This window comes from Stegostoma tigrinum, chromosome 12, assembly GCF_030684315.1.
Source record: "Stegostoma tigrinum isolate sSteTig4 chromosome 12, sSteTig4.hap1, whole genome shotgun sequence".
Taxonomy (NCBI): domain Eukaryota; kingdom Metazoa; phylum Chordata; class Chondrichthyes; order Orectolobiformes; family Stegostomatidae; genus Stegostoma; species Stegostoma tigrinum.
The window spans coordinates 29,334,023-29,357,318 of record NC_081365.1 but is presented as its reverse complement, the minus strand read 5'-3'; the positions used below and the strand labels follow the sequence as shown (position 1 = coordinate 29,357,318).

Here is a 23,296-nt window from a genome sequence, read left to right as displayed (position 1 = left end):
GATTTGGTATAAACGTTTTTTAGATGTCAAAGATAGCAATTTGTCAACACTAATGCTATTTTGGTGAAAGATACAAAGATTTCTATTTGGTTTCTTTGCAGCCCATGTTTCGCCAAAGTCTGATACTCCCCGCAAGTTTAGTTCAACTCCAGTATCTGAGCTCGATAATAAAAAGGATGAGAAGTTCACAGGTAAATGCCTGTAGAACCATTGCTGTCATTATAGTAGTGGGAAAAACTTTTATACTCAAGTTATTGTGAGGAATAGAATTTAAACATTGCTGTTTCATGTTGCCTTGCAGCTTTGATCATTCATAGATTCCAGCATTTTGTTCATCTTTTTTATAATCTTTGGTTGGTTTCTGAATGTTTCCCATTGAGTTTATTGCAAAAGTGCAGCCCCTTGGCAACACCATCCATTAATTTCCACGTGTATGCCAAATATACCCAGCAGTACCTCACCATCACCTCATTTGACTCCTCTGCATCTCCAAAAAGTCTGACTGCTTGTCTGCCAGAATTGGATGAGCAGAAATTTCCTCTGGCTAAATGTCAGGAACACTGTCCCTGCCACCAAACCTATTCCTTCAGTACCAACTCCAGCCCTGTCCTTGGCAACTGTTTGAGGTCGAACCAGACTATTTGCCAAATTTATAAGCTATTCGCTACAAGATGAGTTTATGAGTACATATTCATGTCATCATAAGACTTCCTATTTTTCCACCATATTGCCTGACTACCTCCCTGCTTCAGCTTAACTGCCGATAAACCTTCATCTACACTATTTCGTCCAGACTTAACAATTCCAACTCACTCCTGGCCAACTCCTCCATAAAATTGTCATCGCAACTCTGCTGCTTGTACCCTAACAGTCCAAATTCCATTTATCCAACATCTAATGCCTTTTGATCTGTACTGACAACACTTCAATTTTACAATTCTTCTACTAGTTTTCAAATCAATCTGTAGACTCAATGTTCAGCATTTCTGTGATTCCCTAAGTCACACAGTATATTTGTGCCTCACACATTGTTGCTTCTTAAGTTCCAATATTGGCAGCCATACCTTCAGTCAATGAGACTGCAAATTCTAGAATTCCCTCATGAAATTCTCTTAAAAACTCATCCTCTTCCTTTGCTTATAAGATACTACTGAAAGTGTATCTCCTTACTAAGCTTTTTTGTCATTGCTCTTCTACCTCCTTCTATGGCTTCATGTCAAATTTTGTTGGTTAGCACACCTCTGAAGTGACTTGGAATGCTTTAATTGCAGTAAAGTTGCTACATCAATGCAAATTTGCTATTGTCACAATGGGCAACTAATCTAGGTTGGAAGACAAAGGTATTTGTGCAATTCTAAGGCATTGTAAAAATGAAATCATCCTGCGCTGTAAACTTGCCTATATTTATTAAAATTTGGCACAATGTGTCTTTACACGGAGGCTTTTTAAAATTACTTTTCATGGAATTTATATCAAATCTCTTAAATTTCATTGGCTTGGCTAAATAATTTTGCATGGCTAATGCATTAAAGCCAAGACGTTGAGAATTATGTTTATAAATATATATACTGAGTAAATATTATGTTGTTCATGTAACAAAGCATTACTTTTACATCTGGTGTCAAGAAGCTGCTGATTGCTTAAGTTTGGCTGAAGCATTTCAGATGGTAAAAATGCGGTATTGTATGGTATTTATTGGCCTTAATTTTAATGAAATGTATTAACCAATTAATACATTTTCAAGATTTTCCTCTTTGTTGATATAGCTGCCAGAAGTGTGGCAGCATGGAATTTTGGACATCCCAACTACCCTGATACCAATTTTGGGTAATGTTCCTTCATTAGCTTTGTTTAATTTTTTTGTATGATCCTTGAAAGAAGCGGTTGCAGGATTCCACAATCTGCAACTGCATAAAAAACCAGCCAGTGTTCCTTATTGTCTCAGCCATAGAGTCTTAACAACTCCGAGGAGGTTATGTTGCCTACCACTCCTTTGTTGACATTTTGAAAGGCCTATTTATTTAGTCTCATTCTCCTGCTTTGCACTCATAGGCCCCCATTTTTCTTCCCTTTTCAAATATTTATCTAGTTTTGTTTTGAGTCTGTATCCAGATAATGCTTCCCCATCCTACAAACAAATTCTGTTCCCCCTAAGCTTGATGACCTACGTTGGTCTCCAATCTCAATACTTTAGTTTTAAAATTCTTCATGTAGTTTCAAGTCACTATGTTGGCAAGCCTGTTCCAACTCTAATCTCGTCTAGCCTTGAGGGATAACTGTGCTCCCCTGACTCTGACCTCTTCAGCCTGTTTTCAAGGTCCTAAAGTCTAAAATTTCTTCTCTAAACTTCTCCTCACTATCTCATTTTGCTCCGTTAAGACATTTATTAAAACATATCTCTTTGTGTGCAGGAGGCTGCTGTCATAGAACATAGAACAGCACAGCACGGAACAGGCCCTTCAGCCCATGACTTTGTGCCGACCATTGATCCTCATGTATGCACCCTCAAATTTCTGTGACCATATGCATGTCCAGCAGTCTCTTAAATGACCCCAATGACGTTGCTTCCACAACAGCTGCTGGCAACGCATTCCATGCTCTCTCAACTCTCTGTGTAAAGAACCCGCCTCTGACATCCCCTCTATACTTTCCTCCGACCTGCTTAAAACTATGATGCCTCGTGTTAGCGTTTTCCGCCCTAGGAAATATCTTTGGCTGTCAACTCTATCTATGCCTCTCATTATCTTGTATACCTCAATTAGGTCCCCTCTCCTCCTCCTTTTCTCTAATGAAAACAGTCCGAGCTCAGTCAACCTCTCTTCATAAGATAAGCCCTCCAGTCCAGGCAGCATCCTGGTAAACCACCTCTGAACCCTCTCCAAAGCATCCACATCTTTCCTATAATACGGCGACCAGAACTGGACATAGTATTCCAAGTGCGGTCTAACCAAAGTTTTATAGAGCTGCAACAAGATCTCACGACTCTTAAACTCAATCCCCCTGTTAATGAAAGCCAAAACACCATATGCTTTCTTAACAACCCTGTCCACTTGGGTGGCCATTTAAGGGATCTATGTATCTGCACACCAAGATCCCTCTGTTCCTCCACACTGCCAAGAATCCTATCCTTCATCCTGTACTCAGCTTTCAAATTCGACCTTCCAAAATGCATCACCTCGCATTTATCCAGGTTGAACTCCATCTGCCACCTCTCAGCCCATCTCTGCATCCTGTCAATGTCCCGCTGCAGCCTACAACAGCCCTCTATACTGTCAATGACACCTCCAACTTTCGTGTCGTCTGCAAACTTGCTGACCCATCCTTCAATGCCCTCATCCAAGTCATGAATAAAAATTACAAACAGTAGAGGCCCAAGGACAGAGCCCTGTGGAACCCCACTCACCACTGACTTCCAGGCAGAATATTTTCCTTCTACTACCACTCGCTGTCTTCTGTTGGCCAGCCAATTCTGTATCCAAGCAGCTAAGTTCCCCTGTATCCCACTCCTCCTGACCTTCTGAATGAGCCTACCATGGGGAACCTTATCAAATGCCTTACTGAAGTCCATATACACCACATCCACAGCTCGACTCTCATCAACTTTTCTAGTCACATCCTCAAAGAACTCGATAAGGTTTGTGAGGCATGACCTGCCACAAAGTCATATTTCCTTTTCTGGTTGGATGTCATCTTTTGTCATTTGGGGTACAAAATGAATACACATTATTATAGTCTAGGAGTAGTAATGAAGAGATTAATTGTTGGAATGTCTCTTACTTAACTTAAATTGCTCCAGTAGAAAAATTTTTGTTTTTACCTTGTCTCCTGGTAATGGTGAAATAGCTATTGGATATCGATACAATTAGTGTCCAACATTACTGATAAGTTAGTGATGTAAAGTGTGATTGTAGATCCAGATTTCGTTGTCAGCAACTAAGAACTGACAAAAAATTTAATGAACTCCGTGACCTTGATTTGCCCTTTTTGTTTGTTGACATTTTTGAATTTTTGGATCAGCTTCAGGGTGTTTCTGATGACCAGCAACAGTGATGTCACTAAGCAGACTCAGCGGACTATCATATTGATAGTAAAACAGGAAGTAAAAGCCACTGATTAGAGCTTCTTCATGAAACCTAGGCCATGCTATCACTTACTCTTTATCACCTCTTTTAACATGCACTTCCTGTATATCATTCCCAAGTTATTACCTAGGGAGGACCATCTAGTGTATTATTGAGACAATGCTAAAATACACTCTTGGAGTGGAAATGGCAAAACCTTCCACCTAAGCACAGCGGCTAACCAGGCAGAAATGCAGAGGAAAATCCTGTCTGATATATCTTGAGTTATTGTATTGCTCTTTTATTAACAAGGCAGCAGTCGTCATGTTGCTTGTTAATGCTGTATGAATCATGTAAAATTGATTAATCAAAAAGCTTAAATAACTTGGAAAAACGTCAGTTTATCAATATTGATATTGTTTTAGTGCAAGACAGGAAGGTACATATCTGGCTTCTTTATTATCCCTGACAGAGCATGAACTGCCAATGCCTGGCACTCCAGATGTTTTCATTCAAACTCAAGAATCCGTACTTGATAAGATAGAGGACAAGGATTTAACAGGTAATTGCCGTAATATCCATGTCAACAGTCCTGATGCTATTGTATCATCTATGAAATTGTCTTTAATTACATATTTAATCAATAACTAAGTGATGTTTTGAAAAAAAAAATTAAAGTTTTATCTTTTAAGCTATTACCTATTTGTTGGTAGCAGTCTTTGAAGGAAATTTAAGAAACTAGAACATTTAGCATGATTATGGATTGGAGTGGCAAAGGTCGCTAAGGTTTAGCATCAACAATGTCGCCAAGCCAGAGAGCAAATACAACGGTGACCCACAACTGGGAAAATATTTGCGTGTGCAATTTTAACCCACGGATGTGCGACTCATGTCACAAATGCTATACTGACTTTTCATTTGTACTGGTCAACCCTAGTTTCTTACATTTTGCATTTATGTTTAATGCTGTATCAGACAATCAACACACTATATCTTGCATGATGTTGCTTGTGCTTTGTTTGAAACGTGAACTGATCGATTTGCGTTGTATTGCATAATCTTTGAGGGCTTCACTTATGCCAAGTATGCCTGATCAATCGCAAGAACATTATAGAGAAAGAGCTATAAAATAGATTATTGCCTGAGCTATATTACAGATTAACACAGAAAAATCGCTCAATAAATATATCATATATAACATGTTAACATGATGACATTAAAGTTTGCACTTATGTACTGTATGTGGCACAACTGTTAGTGTTTGCATGCAGTCTTTTGCTTTTGTGTGAATTATGCTTGGAAGTAAGTACACCATCTATCTCACCTTTTATAGATTTTTATATTTTTCTGAGTTATTCTGGTTCTTTAATGAGTTATGTATACCACTGATTTTGTGTTAGTGCTTTTTGTGAAATGTGTAACTTGACTAACCTTCTGGGCGTCGCATTGCTTTTGCCTGAATAGCTGAAATCAAATCAAATCACTATATGATATCATGTGACATTGTATTGTCTACTCGGCTTGCCACCTCACATGGACTTTATAATCCTATAAAGTAAATCATGGCCAGTAAACTGTGACTGGAATTAAACATGAACAGTACTTTAATTAGATTTTAACAGGTAACAGATTCAACCATGGACAAATCATGTCAATGTACAACAAATACACAGATGCTACAGATGGTACTGTTTGTGTTTTTATGGGAGATGAAAGAAGCTTGCATTTTTTTTTTATCATTTGCAGAATATTTGTTTCCAACTTCTGACATTCCACATGGGCACAGTTCAACCTCTGCTCAACCTCCATTTGATAGCAGTGGAAAAGTGCTCACAGGTATTTTTAAAAATATCGGCTTGGGCTTGACTGTTGCCATGTATTTGCAGAACACTTCATAAACAGTCATTGTTCACAACTTGTTCAATCATCTCCATCCGTGTTGCTTTATGTTTTCAGTAGATTGAATGCAAACCATCTAGTATTATTTCAAAAAGGCACATTGTTGAAATAAATTGTAAAAATATTGCTTCTACAAAAATCTGAAATAAAAGGTGGGAATTTTGGAGAGTGGATTCGAGGTTTGAATGTTATTTTTGACTACATTTTACTTGGATAAACAAGAATGATGTTGCAAAAAAAAATTTCTGTTTTGCATTTGGTTTTAACTGTGAAAGGTACCAATCTGTAAATTAATATCATCAAGCTTTTGTCATTTTTAACAATTGGCTGAAGTGATGTTGGCCTGTTTGCGTAGATACAAATGTTGTGCTGCTCAGCTATTGATGACATGGAGTGCATTGCTTTCCTTTGCATTTGGGTCAAATATGTTTTGTTGTGAACGCAGTTACTTTGCTTGGACTTCAATATTAGCTTTTGCTTGGAATGTATCAAGTTATCTCATATTTAAAGAACTTTGCCAATGTAAATTATAATGTGGGATCAAGGTTTTGCATGTTTTGTGGAATATAAACATTGTCAGTTCAAGAGTGCCTCCCTCATGAATTTTAACTCATTGTTCAAATAGTGCATTTTGTTTTATTAATATACTGCATCTTATTTAAGCGTAATCAGAAAGAGCATGTGTATACTTTTGGTTATTAAATGTATTACAATGTCTTAAAGCTTTGCTGTTGCATGCATACAAATACAACATTTATAATTTTTCCAAATTAGGATACGATCTAATTTTTTGTTCTATTTTTCATACCACAATTATTTTAAAAGCCTTATGAGATACCTTTTTAACAGTCACATTTTTGTTTTTGTTTGTTCTCACTTACAGAATCTGATCCTCCATCAGAGAGATCCCCCGTTATCACCACAAAGCGTGTGCAGAAACCTGATACCAAGCAGAAGTTTACAGGTATTGGTGAATGATGTTCTCACTAGATTATAACTCAGGGTTTTAAAAGTCATTCACGGATAATTAGGCCAGCCTTTCTTGCCCACCCCTAATTGTGCAGCGAGCAGTTCAGAGTCAACCACATTGCTGTGGATCTGAAGTCACGTGTAGGCCAGACCAAGTAAGGATGGCAGTTTCCTTCCCTAAAGTGATCATATTGAATGGTGAAGCAGGCTGGAAGGGCTGAACAGCCTAATCCTGCTACTACTTTCTATGTTTCTAATCCTAATGAAGTTCTTCCAGGCTGAGAGTGAAGCAGTTCAGTAACTGCTGCAGATGTTGAAGAGATGAATAAAAACTTTCCTTTTTAAGCGTCAGGAGTAGCGTCATAGCCTTTCATAGAGCTCAAGGAAAATCACAGCCCACCAGGCTCAGTCATCTTTCTGCTCTGGTGAGAACCTTGAAACTCCATCCAGGCCATTTACTGCAGTCCAGCAGGAGACTGAGAGATTCCCTATCTTACCCTGCTGACAACTGCTCTATAGTGCCCAGCAGCACCGAACGCCTTCATATCCAACTCCTGTAATTTAGGTCAGCAAGTGCATTCAGCCTTCATGCCAGGTCCTGAGGGGAATGGTAGCTTTCCTTTCTATGGAGCAATGAATTAAATTAGAACAGCACCATTTCCAACTCCTTTGCTGCTGTTCTCTGATCTATGATGTTGCTGGATTTGGAGGCGAATGTGATGAATTTGGATGAAAGCCTACCACATAAATGTTCATCAGATATGTAATCAAGGCCCAATTGCATTCTCTACTGCATCCTTCCTGCCAGGATGAAAGAAGTCAGCAGCTGGTGAGAAGAATGCAAATGCCCTTCAGTCCCAGTGTTCATGTATATTCTGAGATCATAGTGAGATACTTGAACTTTCGTCACATGCTGTCCTACTGTGTGTATTGTGTTTCTGGTGAGATGGCGTAAGTTATCTTTACAGGCAAGAAGTGGTATGGATTTATTCCAATGAATAATAATAGTGCGTTTCATTGTGAGTAGCAGCTATATTTAAACTTGTGCATCCTTATAAGGTGAGAGTCTGCTGCTGCATAAATGACCAGTGTTACTGCTGATTACATGTTAAGATTTGATTGCAACTTCTTAACAAAGCACTCTTTATATTTTAAGAAGTGAGAAACTGCTCACGGTTTTTTAAAAATGAAATAATTGTCTCAAGTGTGGTGAAATTAGATTGCTGTCATTAGAATCAAAGTTTCTGCCTCTGCAAGGCACACTTCCTGAAAGGACAAAGAAAGATTCAATATGTGTTTGTAAATGACAAATTTGATGGCCAGATTTATCACTGGAGCCAATATGACCACAGTTATGTGAAATATGGATATTAATTATTATCTCTAAGAAATTTCCCACTTCAACTGCAGTTTTACTTCTAATTTGCTTCTACTTTTGTGTGGGCATTCTTCTTGCTGGGATAACTGGCATTTTCAAATTTGGGTTTGATTAGACTTTTGTTAGGTAGGGGTATATTTGGATGTGGAGCAAAGGGTAGCAAATAGATTTAATCTGATTGGATCGGGGAGTAGATTCAATGATATAATCTTGCTCCTGTATTCCACAGTTGACAGCAGTGCACCAGGAATGGATTAATGTGTCAGCAAAGACACATTCAAAATCAATGGCTTTTTCGGAAAGGGTCCTTAAAGTAGTCTGTTGGGCCATGGTTAGACAATGGTGACAGAGCAGCTCAAATCAGTTTCTGTTTCCTAGCTCATGATTATACATTTTCCTCCTTGGCTCATGTTGGATTCTTTGCTCTCATATCTTGCCTTTCCAGTGATGTTTTTATTTTAACTCATTTGACTCGACCAGTCCCTACCTACTACATCTATACTTCCCTGCTTTCCAACTGTCTTGAAATTGTGTGAGGTTTGATGAGCCCACGTCTTGTTTCTAGGGGAAAAGTCATGGAGTTTGGAAGGGGTGGAGTAACTTCTTTCCTCTCCTCAGTCTGCCTCACTGTGATATTGACTGCAAGTCACTGTTCCCCACCTGCTTCATGGTAATGGTGACTGTAGGCCACTCTTGCCAATCTGCTTCACTGTAATGCTGACTGCAGGCCACAGAATTAAGCCACTTATTACCACTTCATAGCTTGGTTTCTCTGCTTATTGTTTTAACACTTTCTCATGCTTTGAGAAGCTTATTTTCTACTGCCTTTTTGCATCTCTGGTCATTGGGGAAGAGAGAGGCAAGGTGAGTAAGTTTAGGGAGGACTGGTCATTAGAGAAGAGAGGCAAAGTGAGCTAAAATAGAGATCTGAAATGGCCAAGAAGAAAAGTATGGAGGAGACAGTGGGTGTCAGGATGTGGGGTACTCGCTCACCTCGCCTCTCTCTTCTCTAATGACTGGTCCTCCCTAAACTCCTCCTTCCATTAAAAATTCTCCAACATACGAGTGGAATGAAACAGCCTGCACTTGCCTGTGGTGCAGCTGCAATGTCATTATCACTGGGACAAAGCAGCCAGTTTGATGCCTTATCTCATGACATAAAAGTCTACAACCTGCATGTTGTGTCTATTGTGTGTAGAACCTACTGGATGCAGCCAAAATTTCTTCAACAGCATGTCCCAAACCTGAAAGCAGAAATAGACAATGAATACCAGCCTGACTAATGATACCCACACCTGCAGAATGAACCTATCCCATCTTCATGTGTCCCACATCAATGAAACATCCTGATTGGAAGTCAATATGACAAATTTTGTGATTTTGACTGGTGCAATATTCTCCTCCTGTGCTTACTGCTTAACCCCTCATGCCACCCTATTTTCTGCATAATGACTAACATTTTCCTAGCTACCATCAGTTCTGAGGAAGGGTCACTGAATCCAAAATGTTAACTCTGATTTCTCTTCTCAGATGCTGCCAGACCTGCTGTGCTTTTCCAGAAATTTCTGCTTTCGTTTCTGATTTCCAGCATGTGCCATTCTTTTTGGCTTTTATTTTACATGTAGCATTGCCATCCTTCTTAACCATAGCTAAGCCTCTGATCTTAAATCTTGACAACCAGTAAGAATGTGCACTTCCTCCTCTCTGACACTGCCTGTCCACACCTCTTCCCCCTCTCCCGTAAAAGCCAATTCACAAGAAGGGTCACAGTTGAGTTTGCTTTAAGAACAATGAAAGAAATATAATCCAAGTATAATCCAAAGTAGAAAGTATAATCCAAAGTAGAAAGTATTATCCAAGAATCAGCTTGAGTCCCTTAATGCAGGTAATGACACTAAAACCACATTAACTTAACAACTTAGAGATAGTAGGAACTGCTGATGCTTGACAATCTGAGATGACAAGGTGTAGAGCTGGATGAACAGAGCAGGCCGAGCAGGAAAGCTGATGTTTCAGGTCTGGACCCTTTTTCCGGAATGTCAGCTTTCCTGTTCCTCTGATGCTGCTTGGCCTGCTGAGTTCTACACCTTGTTATCTTAACAACTGAAGCTTTTACTATGTGAATACAACAGAAGCTCTAAGTGCAGAGCTCCGGGTTCAAGTCCCATCTATTCCAGAGGTGTATAATAACATCTCTGAAGAGGTTTATTAGAAATACCTGTAAGTGAAGATCCTTTGATAGTGAAAGCTAAGGCTTTAAATGTGCCTGCAATAATTTCTATGATAGTAATGGCCAGCCCTTCATGACATTAGTCCCATGCATTTTTTGAAGTTATGGTTACCCCTGTTTGCATTGTCTAGGCAGGTACAATTATTAAGCGTTTTATGCTTGAGAATTGTTACTTTGAGTTCTGTGTTTACATGGAGTGCCCTAACCATTTCCTTGTATTGTACCTGTATCTTTTGCAAGCCTTCTCTATTCAATCACAGATTGAACTCTCTTTCTCCGTCTCCCTTGGAACAGCAGTACTTGGACTGCCATTCCTGAAAACATTAAACTTTATATCCTGCCGCTGGCCATTGAGATATCTTGTAAAGTTCCTCAAATTAATATCCAAAACAAAACTAATGCATTTAAATCTTGCAGTAGCGCACCACTTTTTCCTTTAAACTTTATTAGGTGCCTTACCAGAAGCATTGACAAGACCAGGAGCTTACAAAGAATTTTTCAAGTTAATCTCAAACTGGAATATTTGTTCACTGGTTCAGCTGAGTGGGAAGAACTGGTATTCTGGCAATTGTGCCAATAATCTAATCTAGAGCATTAAAACAGAATTCTTGAATTATTGTCTGTTAGCTTAAAACCAATCAGTGCCTGAGTATTGCTTCTGATCATAATGATTTGTGGGGGAATTAAAATCAAGAAACAGAAATGAGTATTACACTCCCTGCTGTACTGAGCTGGACATTCATCATCTGAAATGAGCAGTTATGGATTTCCAAATCTCGGTTATTGGGAACAAATTGCAAACAAGAAAGGGAGACTAACTGTTCTTTATTTTTTTAATTGTCACTCATTCAATGACATTTAATCTTTCATATTTTGGTCTATATGTATGTATTAATGTGTTAGTGGTAAAATTGAAGACATCTGTGTAAATGGCATAATGTTGAATTTAGAGTGCATACCAAAAATCCCATTCTTGAATAATAACCAGTGATGTAATCTCTTGGCTTTTATGTTATCCGGATTGCTTTGGTGGTGGAGCCTTTTGATAAAATAAAGCTTATGGTACAAAGTGGCCGTTCTGTTAAATTCTGAACTGGTGATGTACGGATTTTAATGCAAACTTTTCAAAGATTACTTTTTTGTGGTTATTTAAATATTCTACCACTGATGGAAAGGGTTTTTTTTAAAAGTTTGGTGCGTGTTTTGTGATGCCTCTTGGGACAGGAATTCATCAGAGCTGAACTCAGGCCCAGAATCAATGCAATACAAATATCTAATGACCCAGTGGGAGGCCAGAGGGCAGCCGAGATCTGAGCTTCAGGCCTCATTAACAATGTTTATGTCAGCGGTCTTTGCGAGCAATCTGCGTGTTTATTGAGAAAGACAATTTGAGATGTTTCTTAATGAGTGACTAGGAGCTGCAGTTGAGGCCATAGGTTTGGTCTACCCATGTACACAAACTGTTAAGATGGAATTGTTAGCCTTTATAATAAGTGGTTTGGAATTAAAAGTAATGTATCAGATCAACCTGGAGTAATATTTTGTTTGAGTGCAGAACTTCAAGAAAAATGTTGTCTTTGGAGGGGAGTGCAGTGCAGAAGAATGCCTTAAAGTCTTAAATAACACGGATAAGTTGGAAAGTTGACTGAACTGAACTTGACCAAAACTGATTTGATCAGGTAGATGTGGCAAATCAGTTTTTCTCTTTAAAGGAATTCAGAGCAAGGTGGTGTAACTTAAAAATACAACCAAACTATTTAGGAGTGAAACCAGGAAGCTTTATTGCACATAAAGCGTATTAGAAATTTAGAAGGTGTTTATTGAAGATGTTTGCAGGTGTTGAATTGTGGATTGAAGCGGTCAAGAGTGAGCCTGATAGACACTTGCCAAAAAAGTGTATTAAAAGATTGTAGAACAAAGACAAGTACAGGGAATTGTGTTAGGCCAGAATCTTTCAAATGCAAAACTAAATACCTCCCAAAAGAAGAATCTAGAGATTTATGAATAGCTGACACTCTGACTTAGAGGTCAATAAACAGTCTATTTCTGCTTAGTTTTAGGAGCTGGGCCACCACTTTGGAGGATATTTTTATCAAACCAAGTTTTGGCAGGAATAGTGATTAGCTCTGATTTAATATCAGGATACATTAACTACATTATCATTTATTGCATTATCACTTTGCGAGTAATTATTATCATTTAATTTTTTGTTTATCTGAGTCATGCCTTAGAGAGAGAGAGAAATCATGTTTACTGTTTGTGTGGTACAAAAGTTGAAATTGTTATTTCAAACCAATTAAATATTTTTTGCAATGTTTTTCGAAAACACAGTAATTTTCCATGGAGGAGCCTATTAATCAAATATTAAACTCAGTTTGAAAAGGACAGGGTGTTTTTTTTTTGACACAATATATCCTATTACATGCAAGTGTGAGTCAGAAGACAAAACAAGCTAGAACTGGTTGCAGATTCATTTCCAACCCAACAAGGCTAGGATAATGCTATAAGGCTATAATAGTTTTCTCAACAACTACCCAAGGCAAGCTTTTGGTAGAGGCCTACCTCAGAGACTAAAGATCTTTCCTACTATCCACGTAAGATGCCACCGTTGTTGATGTGTAAAACATACTTGTTAAACAATGTACTCAATAGTGAGTTGGAAGTCAGAGGTGAAGAGCAGAGATCAGTGTTTCAGTTGCTAATGACATCTGTTTTTGGTTTTTGCTCCCTGCTGACTTAGAACAAACTACAAACTATACTTAGAAACAGATGTGTGAAAATTTGTCCGTACTGTCAGAGAATTCATATTTGCGTAACCAATTTAACATTTCAAGTGAAGAGTTGTACTGTTTAGATAGTGTGAATCTAAAAGTAGCATTTCAGTGCCTCAAAGTGCCCGGACCTTTGTTTGATTCCAGCCTCTGGTGAATGTCTGTATGTGGAGTTTGCACATCATCCCTGTGTCTACATGGGTCTCCTCTGGGTGTTCTGGTTTCCGCCCACAGTCCAAAGATGTGCAGGCCAGGTGGATTGGTCATGCCAAGTTGCCCGTATTGCCCTGGGATGTGTAGGCTAGGTGAGCTAGCCACGGGAAATGCAGGGTTACAGGAACGGGGTAGGGGGTGGGTCTGGGTGAGATGCTGTTTGGAAGGGTGGTGACGACTCAATGGGCTGAATGGTCTGCTTCCACAGTGGAGGAATTCTATGGCTCTGTGAACAAAGGCTTCAGAAATTTAAATATCTTAAGATGATCGTTCCAACAATGCAATGACTTCATTCAGAAACTCCTATTTCATATGCATGAATAAATCAATTTCTGTTATGGGGCTGTTGAATTATTATACACAGATCTCACATTAGTTTAAGCCTTGTCGTGAATCAATTTTAACTGAAGTTGCTAGGCATTGCAGTGGTAGCCTTAAAATCCAACTATAGTGACAAGGAAAACTCGTAAGAGCCTGAAAGATCTTTGTAAATATAGCTAAGCAGTCATGAAGCAACAAAGCTATTGAAACTGAATTTAAAAAGTACTGTATATGAATGTATTGGAGAAATAATCCCTTGTTTTCTTAACACCTTCTGCTTTTAAAAGATCATTCTTTTGATGTGGGTGTTGAGGCAACATTGACTATCCATTCCTGGTAGCTGGGTCTTCTGTGTGATTGGTGCAGGCCCTGTGGTGAAGGTGGTCACACATTTGCATTAGAAAGTGTCAGGGTTTTGATGCAGCGATAGTAAGTGAATAACAATACATGCCCCAATCTGGGATGTGTCATTTCAATAGAGCCTGTTATATGTTGTTGCCAACGACTTGGTACTTTTTCTCAAGGTGGTGGAGGCTGTGTTTTTGTGATTCTTAATAAACCCTGATGAGCTGCTACAATGCATCCTGTGGGTGAGAAATGGCATGCCAGTGCGTGTGTAGGCTGTTGGGCAGAGAACGGATTGAGAGATAGTAGGAACTGCCGATGTTGGAGTCTGAGACAACAAGGTGTAGAGCCAGATGAACACAGCAGGCCAGGCATCATCAGAGGAGCAGGAAAGCTGATGTTTTTGGTCTGGACCCTTCTGGGTCTAGATCCGAAACGTCAGCTTTCCTGCTCCTCTGATGCTGCCTGAACTGATAGAGAGGACTGCTTTGTCCAGAATAGTGTCACTTCATTTGTGTTGCTGCAACCATCTACCTATCCAGTAGTATTCAGGCAAGTGAGATGATTCCATTATGCTCCAGACTGTGGAAGATTTCATAGTCAAAGGCTAGACAATCTTTGTATACATCTGAAGCCTCAAAGTCTATGCTGCCTCCTGGTGAGAGTCACAAGACAAGCAAAATAGTTGTGGTTCAAGGCCAATCATTTTTTTCCCAGGATATTGATGCAAGAGTTCCTTGGGCAGGCACCTCTGTCAATTTCACAACCCTAATTCCCTCGATCCTAATTCCCTCGATCCTAATTCCCTCGATCCTAATTCCCTCGATCCTAATTCCCTCGATCCTAATTCCCTCGATCCTAATTCCCTCGATCCTAATTCCCTCGACCCTAAGTGAGATGATTCCATTATGCTTCAGACTTGTGCCTTAGGGAGTTGAAAGACTTTGGCGAGTAAAACAGTGAGCCATTTGCCACAGAATACCCAGCCTCTGATCTCGTCAAGTAAAAATGGCATTTAAGTGAACATCCTGATGAGTTTCAGATTAGATTAGATCCCCTACAGTGTGGAAACAGGCCCTTCAGCCCAACAACTCCTCTCTGCCCCTTGAAGCATCCCACCCAGACCCACCCCCTATAACCCACACACCCCTAAACACTACGGGGTAACAATGTTCCCAGAATGTCAGTACTGGATGACACAGGAGTCATTAGGCTTGCTCTTGTTAGAGAAGATTGTTGTCAGGTACTTACATAATGTCAATGTTTCTTGATAGTTGTATTCTGGACACACCCTACGTCTTGATGCAAGTAGGTATGACTTCTTCACTATTTGAGGAATTGTGAATGAAGCTGAGCATTGTGCAATCATCAGCAAACATCATATTTCTGATCTTGGGAATTGGGATAGCGGGAATTGGGATCGAGGGAAGGACATTGTGAAATTGGCAGAGGTGCCTGCCCAAGGAACTCTTGCATCAATATCCTGGGAATAAAATGATTGGCCTTGAACCACAACTATTTTGCTTGTCTTGTGACTCTCACCAGGAGGCAGCATAGACTTTGAGGCTCCAGGTGTATACAAAGATTGTCTAGCCTTTGACTATGAAATCTTCCACAATTGCACTCACCTCATTTTAATATCAGTACTATTTCTTCTGCCTCCCCAATGCCGCCTTCTCCTTCATGATTGCCCTCCCAAGTTACCTTGGTACCTTTATCACTGTTAATGTGATATGTGCTTATATGGCAAAAGAAGAAGCAGAAGCTGGTCAGTCTTCCACATGAGTTTATTTACAGTATTCAACAAAGCAGAACAGCACCTCGCAAGATGAAATAGGTTGTCTTAAATATTTTCTAAACAATCTGTTCGGAGGCATTATTACGTACCTCTGGAGCAGAAGGGACTTGAACCCACTCTTGCTGGCTCAGAAGTAGGGATTCCACCACTGTTGTGCAAGAGCCCCTCACTGCTTGTTTTCTTTTAAATTATTTACCCTGTTTTCCTAATCAACCTGTTCAGAGGTATTATTGCACAACTCTGGATCAGGTGGGCCTTGAACCTGGGCTAGCCAGTAATGCCCATGTCCCACAAGTGAATTAATAAAAAGAAAAAAATTCTGAGCATGCTCATATCAGCAAACTCAACACTCTCTGGGATCTCTAATGCTGCCAAAACGATTTACATATTTGGCCCAACAAATAATTTTTCAGTCGCTGTTTATTCAGTTAACACTCAGAGACTTAATACCATAATAATCGACTTTCAAAGCCATAAAAAATATTATTTTTAGATATGCCATAAACTGCCCAAAATCAAAACTGTAAATTATTTTTCATAGCCCTGAAGGTATTTGAAACAGAAAAACTATAAATTAGAGTTTGTTATTATTTATATTGTACTCAAGTCATGTGGTTGTCACCCCTAGAGAATTATCTGGGAGGACCCAGAATTGAATATTAATCTCCAAGACCAGGAGCAAACCTTGGAGAGAAATCTTTCGGATGTTAAAAAAGAATTATCTTTTAACACCTTTGTTGATCAGTAGTAAAACTTAGGCAAGCAATGAAGAGTGTTCATTACTAATTGCTATAGGAGTGCATGTTTCATGATAATGGACAATTAGGGGGTATAGAGACAAGGAAATTGGAGGAAATTGTCAACCAATGAAACTTCCACAAATATATCCAGCCAACTTGCACTACACACACACACACACACACGCACGCACGCACGCACGCACGCACACACACCACACACACACGTGCACACATTCTTCCCCACTCCATTCCCACACATTTTACCGAATGGCATCCTGAGATGACAGGACTGATGTATAAAGAGATAATGGGAACTGCAGATGCTGGAGAATCCGAGATAACAAAGTGTGGAGCTGGATGAACACAGTTTCATCCTTTGCCACTGGTGAAGTTCCATTTTTGCTTCATCCTTTGCCACTGGTGAAGTTCCAGAAGATTGGAGGGTGGGTAATGTTCTATAGGATAACAAAGTGTGGAGCTGGATGAACACAGCAGGCCAAGCAACATCTCAGGAGCACAAAAGCTGATGTTTCGGGCCTAGACGCTTCATCAGATGAAGGGCCTCTCTGATGAAGGATCTAGGCCCGAAACGTCAGCTTTTGTGCTCCTGAGATGCTGCTTGGCCTGCTGTGTTCATCCAGCTCCACACTTTGTTATCTTGGATTCTCCAACATCTGCAGTTCCCATTATTACGGATAATGTTGTATCATTGTTTAAGAAAGGCAGCAAAGCCAAACCAGGGAACTACAGGCAGTGAGCCTGACATCAGTGGTAGGCAAGTTATTGGAAGGGATGCTGAGGTACAGGATACACCAACAGGTCTGATTAGGGATAGTCAGCATGGGTTTTTGAATGGAAAGTCATGTCTGGCAAATCTTTGAGTTTTCAAAGAGGGAATAAAAATGATGGATGAGGGTAGGGCAGTGAATGTTGTCTACCTGGACTTCAGTAAACTGTTTGACAAGATCCCACATTACAGGAAAGTCGTGAAAGTTAGGTCAAATAGGATCCAGGGAAAGCCAGCTAATTGGATTCAGAAACAAAGTTGCTGGAAAAACTCAGCTTCTGAGGAAGGGTCACCAGATCTGAAACTTTAACTCTGTTTTCTCCTTCACAGATGCTGCCAGACCTGCTGATCTTTTCCAGCAATTTTGTTTTTGTTCTGATTTACAGCATCCGCAGTTCTTCTGGTTTTTAATTGAATTCAAAATTGGCTCAATGAAAGGAAGCAAAGCTGATGGTTGAAGTTTGTTTCTCAGGGACTGGAGGCCTTTGACTGGTGATGTGCCACAGGGGTTGGCACTGGGACCTTTGTTATTTGTTATTTACAAAAAATGATCTAGATGTGAATGTACAAGGCACAATTAATAAGTTTGTGGATGATACAAATTAGGAGGTGTCATTGATAGTGAAGAAGGTTATCAAAAATTTTGAGGGCCTAGACCCTTCCCGAAACGTCAGATTTTGTGCTCCTAAGATGCTACTTGGCCTGCTGTGTTCATCCAGCTCCACACATTGTCATCTCTGATGTATAAAGAGAGACTGGATCTGTTGGGACTGTATACACTAGAATTCAGAAAAATAAGGGGGTATTTCAAACATCCACTTCCTCTACCATCGACATTCAGTAGCAGCAGTGTGTACTTTTTACAAGATCCTCAGAAAGCACCTTCTAAACTCATGACCACTTCTGTAAAGGAGGAGAAGGGCAGCCAATACATGGTATCAACACCACCTGCACTTTCCCCTCCTAACTTGGAAATATATCACTATTCCTTCACAGTTGTTGAGTCGCAATCTTGGAAATCCCCCCCCCAATGGTATTGTGGGTCCACCCCAGGAGGTGGACTGAAGTGATTCAAGAGGGCAGCTCACCACCACCTTCTGAAGGACAACTATGGACAGGCAATATATGCTGGTCAGCCAGTGACACCCATATCCTATGAATGAACCAAATAAAACTTACAGAAGCCTATACTATTCTAATAGGAATAGACAGAGTAAATGAAGGAAGCATTTCCTGACACCTGGGGAATCTAAAATGAAGAATCACAGTTTAAGGATATGAGATTGGCCATTTAGAACTGAAATGAGAAGAAATTTCTGCACCTAGAGAGTGCATAGTCTGTGGAATTCGCAGCCAAAAAAAGTGGCCAAAGCCACAACATTGAGTATTTTCAAGATGGAGTAAGATATAGTTGTTGAGGATGAAGGGATCAAAGAGTATAAGGGAAGAAAAATAGGTGCAGGGTTCAGAATTGAACGATCAGCCATGATCACCTTGAATTGCAGAGCAGGTTCAAAACACCTACTTGCCCACTCCTGGTCCTGTTTCCAATGTAATACACTTTTCTTACTCAATTGCAGATATTCCACTTAAGCTTTATGTCCCTCTCTTGCTCTTTCATGTCATCTTGCTCCACTGATACCTGGTTTTTGAGCATGTTTTCAGTTTGCATTTTATTGATGTTTTGAAGAGCAAAGAAACTGCATCACATTGGATTTTACCTCTCAGGCTAAGCCTGAAGCTCATAATCAGTGAAGGTCCTATCATGATGTTAGCTGTGCCGTCTTCAGCCCGTTTGCTTTTGATGGTTTTCCCTCAATTCAATACCAACACAAAATTTTACACAAACTGCCAGGTTCATACCTCCATGAGCACTTAAATAAGGACAAACAAGATCATGACCGGATCAGGGAGTTAAGTCCGTTGGTTGAGAGAGCAGGAAAAGCAGATGCGAGAGATAATAATGGGAACTGCAGATGCTGGAGAATCCAAGATAATAAAGTGTGCAGCTGGATGAACACAACAGGCCAAGCAGCATCTCGGGACCACAAAAGCTGACGTTTCGGGCCTAGACACTTCTTCAGAGAGGGGGATAGGGTGAGAGTTCTGGAATAAATAGGGAGAGAGGGGGAGGCGGACCGAAGATGGAGAGTAAAGAAGATAGGTGGAGAGAGTATAGGTGGGGAGGTAGGGAGGGGATAGGTCAGTCCAGGGAAGACGGACAGGTCAAGGAGGTGGGATGAGGTTAGTAGGTAGGAAATGGAGGTGCGGCTTGGGGTGGGAGGAAGAGATGGGTGAGAGAAAGAACAGGTTAGGGAGGCAGAGACCGGCTGTGCTGGTTTTGGGATGCAGTGGGGGAAGGGGAGATTTTGAAGCTGGTGAAGTCCACATTGATACCATTGGACTACAGGGTTCCCAAGCGGAATATGAGTTGCTGTTCCTGCAACCTTCGGGTAGCATCATTGTGGCACTGCAGGAGGCCCATGATGGACATGTCATCTAGAGAATGGGAGGGGGAGTGGAAATGGTTTGCGACTGGGAGGTGCAGTTGTTTATTGCGAACTGAGCGGAGGTGTTCTGCAAAGCGGTCCCCAAGCCTCCACTTGGTTTCCCCAATGTAGAGGAAGCCACACCGGGTACAATGGATGCAGTATACCACGTTGGCAGATGTGCAGGTGAAGCTTTGCTTAAAACGGAAAGTCATCTTGGGGCCTGGGATAGGGGTGAGGGAGGAGGTGTGGGGGCAAGTGTAGCACTTCCTGCGGTTGCAGGGGAAGGTGCCGGGTGTGGTGGGGTTGGAGGGCAGTGTGGAGCGAACAAGGGAGTCACGGAGTGAGTGGTCTCTCCGACACCACCTCCCACGGCCCCCTTGATCGTGACCCCACCCCCGAGCACCAAACCATCATCTCCAACACCATTCATGACCTCATCACCTCAGGGGACCTCCCACCCAGAGCCTCCAAGCTTATTATTCCCCAACCCCGCACGGCCCTATCTCCTTCCCAAAATCCACACACCTGCCTGCCCTGGTTGAGCCATTGTCTCAGCCTGTTCCTGCCACACCGAACTCATCTCCACCTATCTGGACTCCATTTTCTCCCCTTTGGTCCAGGAACTCCTTACCTACGTCCGTGACACCACCCACGCCCTCCACCTCCTCTAGAACTTCCAATTCCCTGGAACCCAACACCTCATTTTCACCATGGACGTCCAGTCCCTATACACCCGTATTCCGCATGCAGATGGCCTCAAGGCCCTCTGCTTCTTCCTGTCCCGCAGGCCCGACCAGTCCCCCTCCACTGACACCCTCATCCGCCTAGCCGAACTTGTCCTCACCCTCAACAACTTCTCTTTCGATTCCTCCCACTTCCTACAGACAAAGGGTGTGGCCATGGGTACCCGCATGGGCCCCAGCTATGCCTGCCTCTTTGTAGGTTACGTGGAACAGTCCCTCTTCCGCACATACACAGGCCCCAAACCCCACCTCTTCCTCCGTTACATTGATGACTGTATCGGCGCCGCCTCTTGCTCCCCAGAGGAGCTCGAACAGTTCATCCACTTCAACAACACCTTCCACCCCAACCTCAAGTTCACCCGGGCCATCTCCAACACATCCCTCACCTTCCTGGACTTCTCAGTCTCCATCTCAGGCAACCAGCTTGTAACTGATGTCCATTTCAAGCCTACCAACTCCCACAGCTACCTAGAATACACCTCCTTCCACCCACCCGCCTGCAAAAATTCCATCCCCTACTCCCAATTCCTCCGCCTCCACCGCAACTGCCCCCACGATGAGGCATTCCACTCCCGCACATCCCAGATGTCCAAGTTCTTCAAGGACTGCAACTTTCTCCCCACAGTGGTTGAGAACTCCCTTGACGGCGTCTCCCGCATTTCCTGCAACACATCCGTCACAGCCCGCCCCCGCCACGACCGCCCGAAGAGGATCCCCCTCGTTCTCTCATACCACCCACCAACCTCTGCATACAACGCATCATCCTCCGACACTTCCGCCATCTACAATCCGACCCCACCACCCAAGACAGTTTTCCATCCCCACCCTTGTCTGCTTTCCGGAGAGACCACTCTCTCCGTGACTCCCTTGTTCGCTCCACACTGCCCTCCACCCCCACCACACCTGGCACCCTCCCCTGCAACTGCAGGAAATGCTACACTTGCCCCCACACCACCTCCCTCACCCCTATCCCAGGCCCCAAGATGACTTTCCACATTAAGCAGAGGTTCACCTGCACATCTGCCAATGTGGCATACTGTATCCATTGTACCCGGTGTGGCTTCCTCCTACATTGGGGAAAACCAAGCGGAGGCTTGGGGACCGCTTTGCAGAACACCTCCGCTCAGTTCGCAACAAACAACTGCACCTCCCAGTCGCAAACCATTTCAACTCCCCCTCCCATTCTTTAGATGACATGTCCATCATGGGCCTCCTGCAGTGCCACAATGATGCCACCCGAAGGTTGCAGGAACAGCAACTCATATTCCGCTTGGGAACCCTGCAGCCATATGGTATCAATGTGGACTTCACCAGTTTCAAAATCTCCCCTTGCCCCACCGCATCCAAAAACCAGCCCAGCTCTTCCCCTCCACCCACTGCATCCCAAAACCAGTCCAGCCTGTCTCTGCCTCCCTAACCTGTTGTTCCTCTCACCCATCCCTTCCTCCCACCCCAAGCCGCACCTCCATTTCCTACCTACTAACCTCATCCCACCTCCTTGACCTGTCCATCTTCCCTGGACTGACCTATCCCCTCCCTACCTCCCCACATATACTCTCTGCACCTATCTTCTTTACTCTCCATCTTCGGTCCGCCTCCCCCTCTCTCCCTATTTATTCCAGCTCCCTCTCCCCACCCCCCTCTCTGATGAAGGGTCTAGGCCCGAAACGTCAGCTTTTGTGCTCCTGAGATGCTGCTTGGCCTGCTGTGTTCATCCAGCCTCACATTTTATTATCTTGGAAAAGCAGATGCGTTGAGCCAAAGACAGTGCGTAGTAAACTACACAGATGGACTCAAACAGAGAAAACCATGGATGTCATCCTTGAAGAAAGTTTGCTGCGATATGATTAAGGCCCTCACAGTTGAAAACAGCATTCTTGATTGATGTACTGATATCCTGATCTTCGTTAATTCACATCGACTACTTTCACTTTAAGCTGCTCCATGCCGTTCCTATTCGGAATATGGCCCAACTACATAAATCCGTAATTTTTAAATATGTTCTTACTTAGGATGAACTTAAGATTGGCCAGCATGAGCAATACAGAAATAGCACTTCCAGTAAAATGAATTTTTCTTTTAAGATTGCCTGTTCAGACTGTTCAGACAATGCTTCATTTCACTTATTGCACAATCTAGCATCTTCACCTGGGTGCAACTGTTGCTAAAAGTGGTAGGCTTTCATTTCCAAACAGGAAGATCATGGACAAAAACAACACTGAAAACACAAAAAAGGATTACTGCTGTTTAAGTACCCAATCATTTCATCTAGAGGTCCGTGTGTACTAAAACATATTTAGAGCAGAGAATTACTTTTAGGCTTGTTGTTGACTTTGCGTTGATATATTGAACCATGCAGTAATGTTTGAAATAATAAGGCAGCAATATGTAACTAAGAATGTGATTTAGTTAGTTTTATAGATGTGGAGCCAAATAAATCAGGTCGCTAACACAGAGTCATTTAGCTGTTTCCTAGGTATTTCCATTACCCTCTGAAAACCTGCCACTCCCTCCATTACTTCATCACACCTAAAGCCAAGTCATACAAA

At 41.7% G+C, this 23,296-nt stretch overlaps 1 protein-coding gene across 20 annotated transcripts in view; it reads left to right on the top strand.

The window, feature by feature from the left end:
- LOC125457120 (target of Nesh-SH3) overlaps window positions 1-23,296 on the top strand; it is a 313,067-nt gene that overhangs the window by 213,042 nt on the left and 76,729 nt on the right. For 19 of the 20 annotated variants that reach the window (XM_048540862.2, XM_048540869.2, XM_048540866.2 and 16 more), the window contains 4 exons: window positions 102-191; window positions 4,534-4,623; window positions 5,808-5,897; window positions 6,844-6,924. In XM_048540862.2, the coding sequence (XP_048396819.2) occupies window positions 102-191; window positions 4,534-4,623; window positions 5,808-5,897; window positions 6,844-6,924 (351 nt within the window). The remainder of the gene's footprint in view (window positions 1-101; window positions 192-4,533; window positions 4,624-5,807; window positions 5,898-6,843; window positions 6,925-23,296) is intronic. The other variant, XM_059650240.1, reaches the window with a different exon arrangement.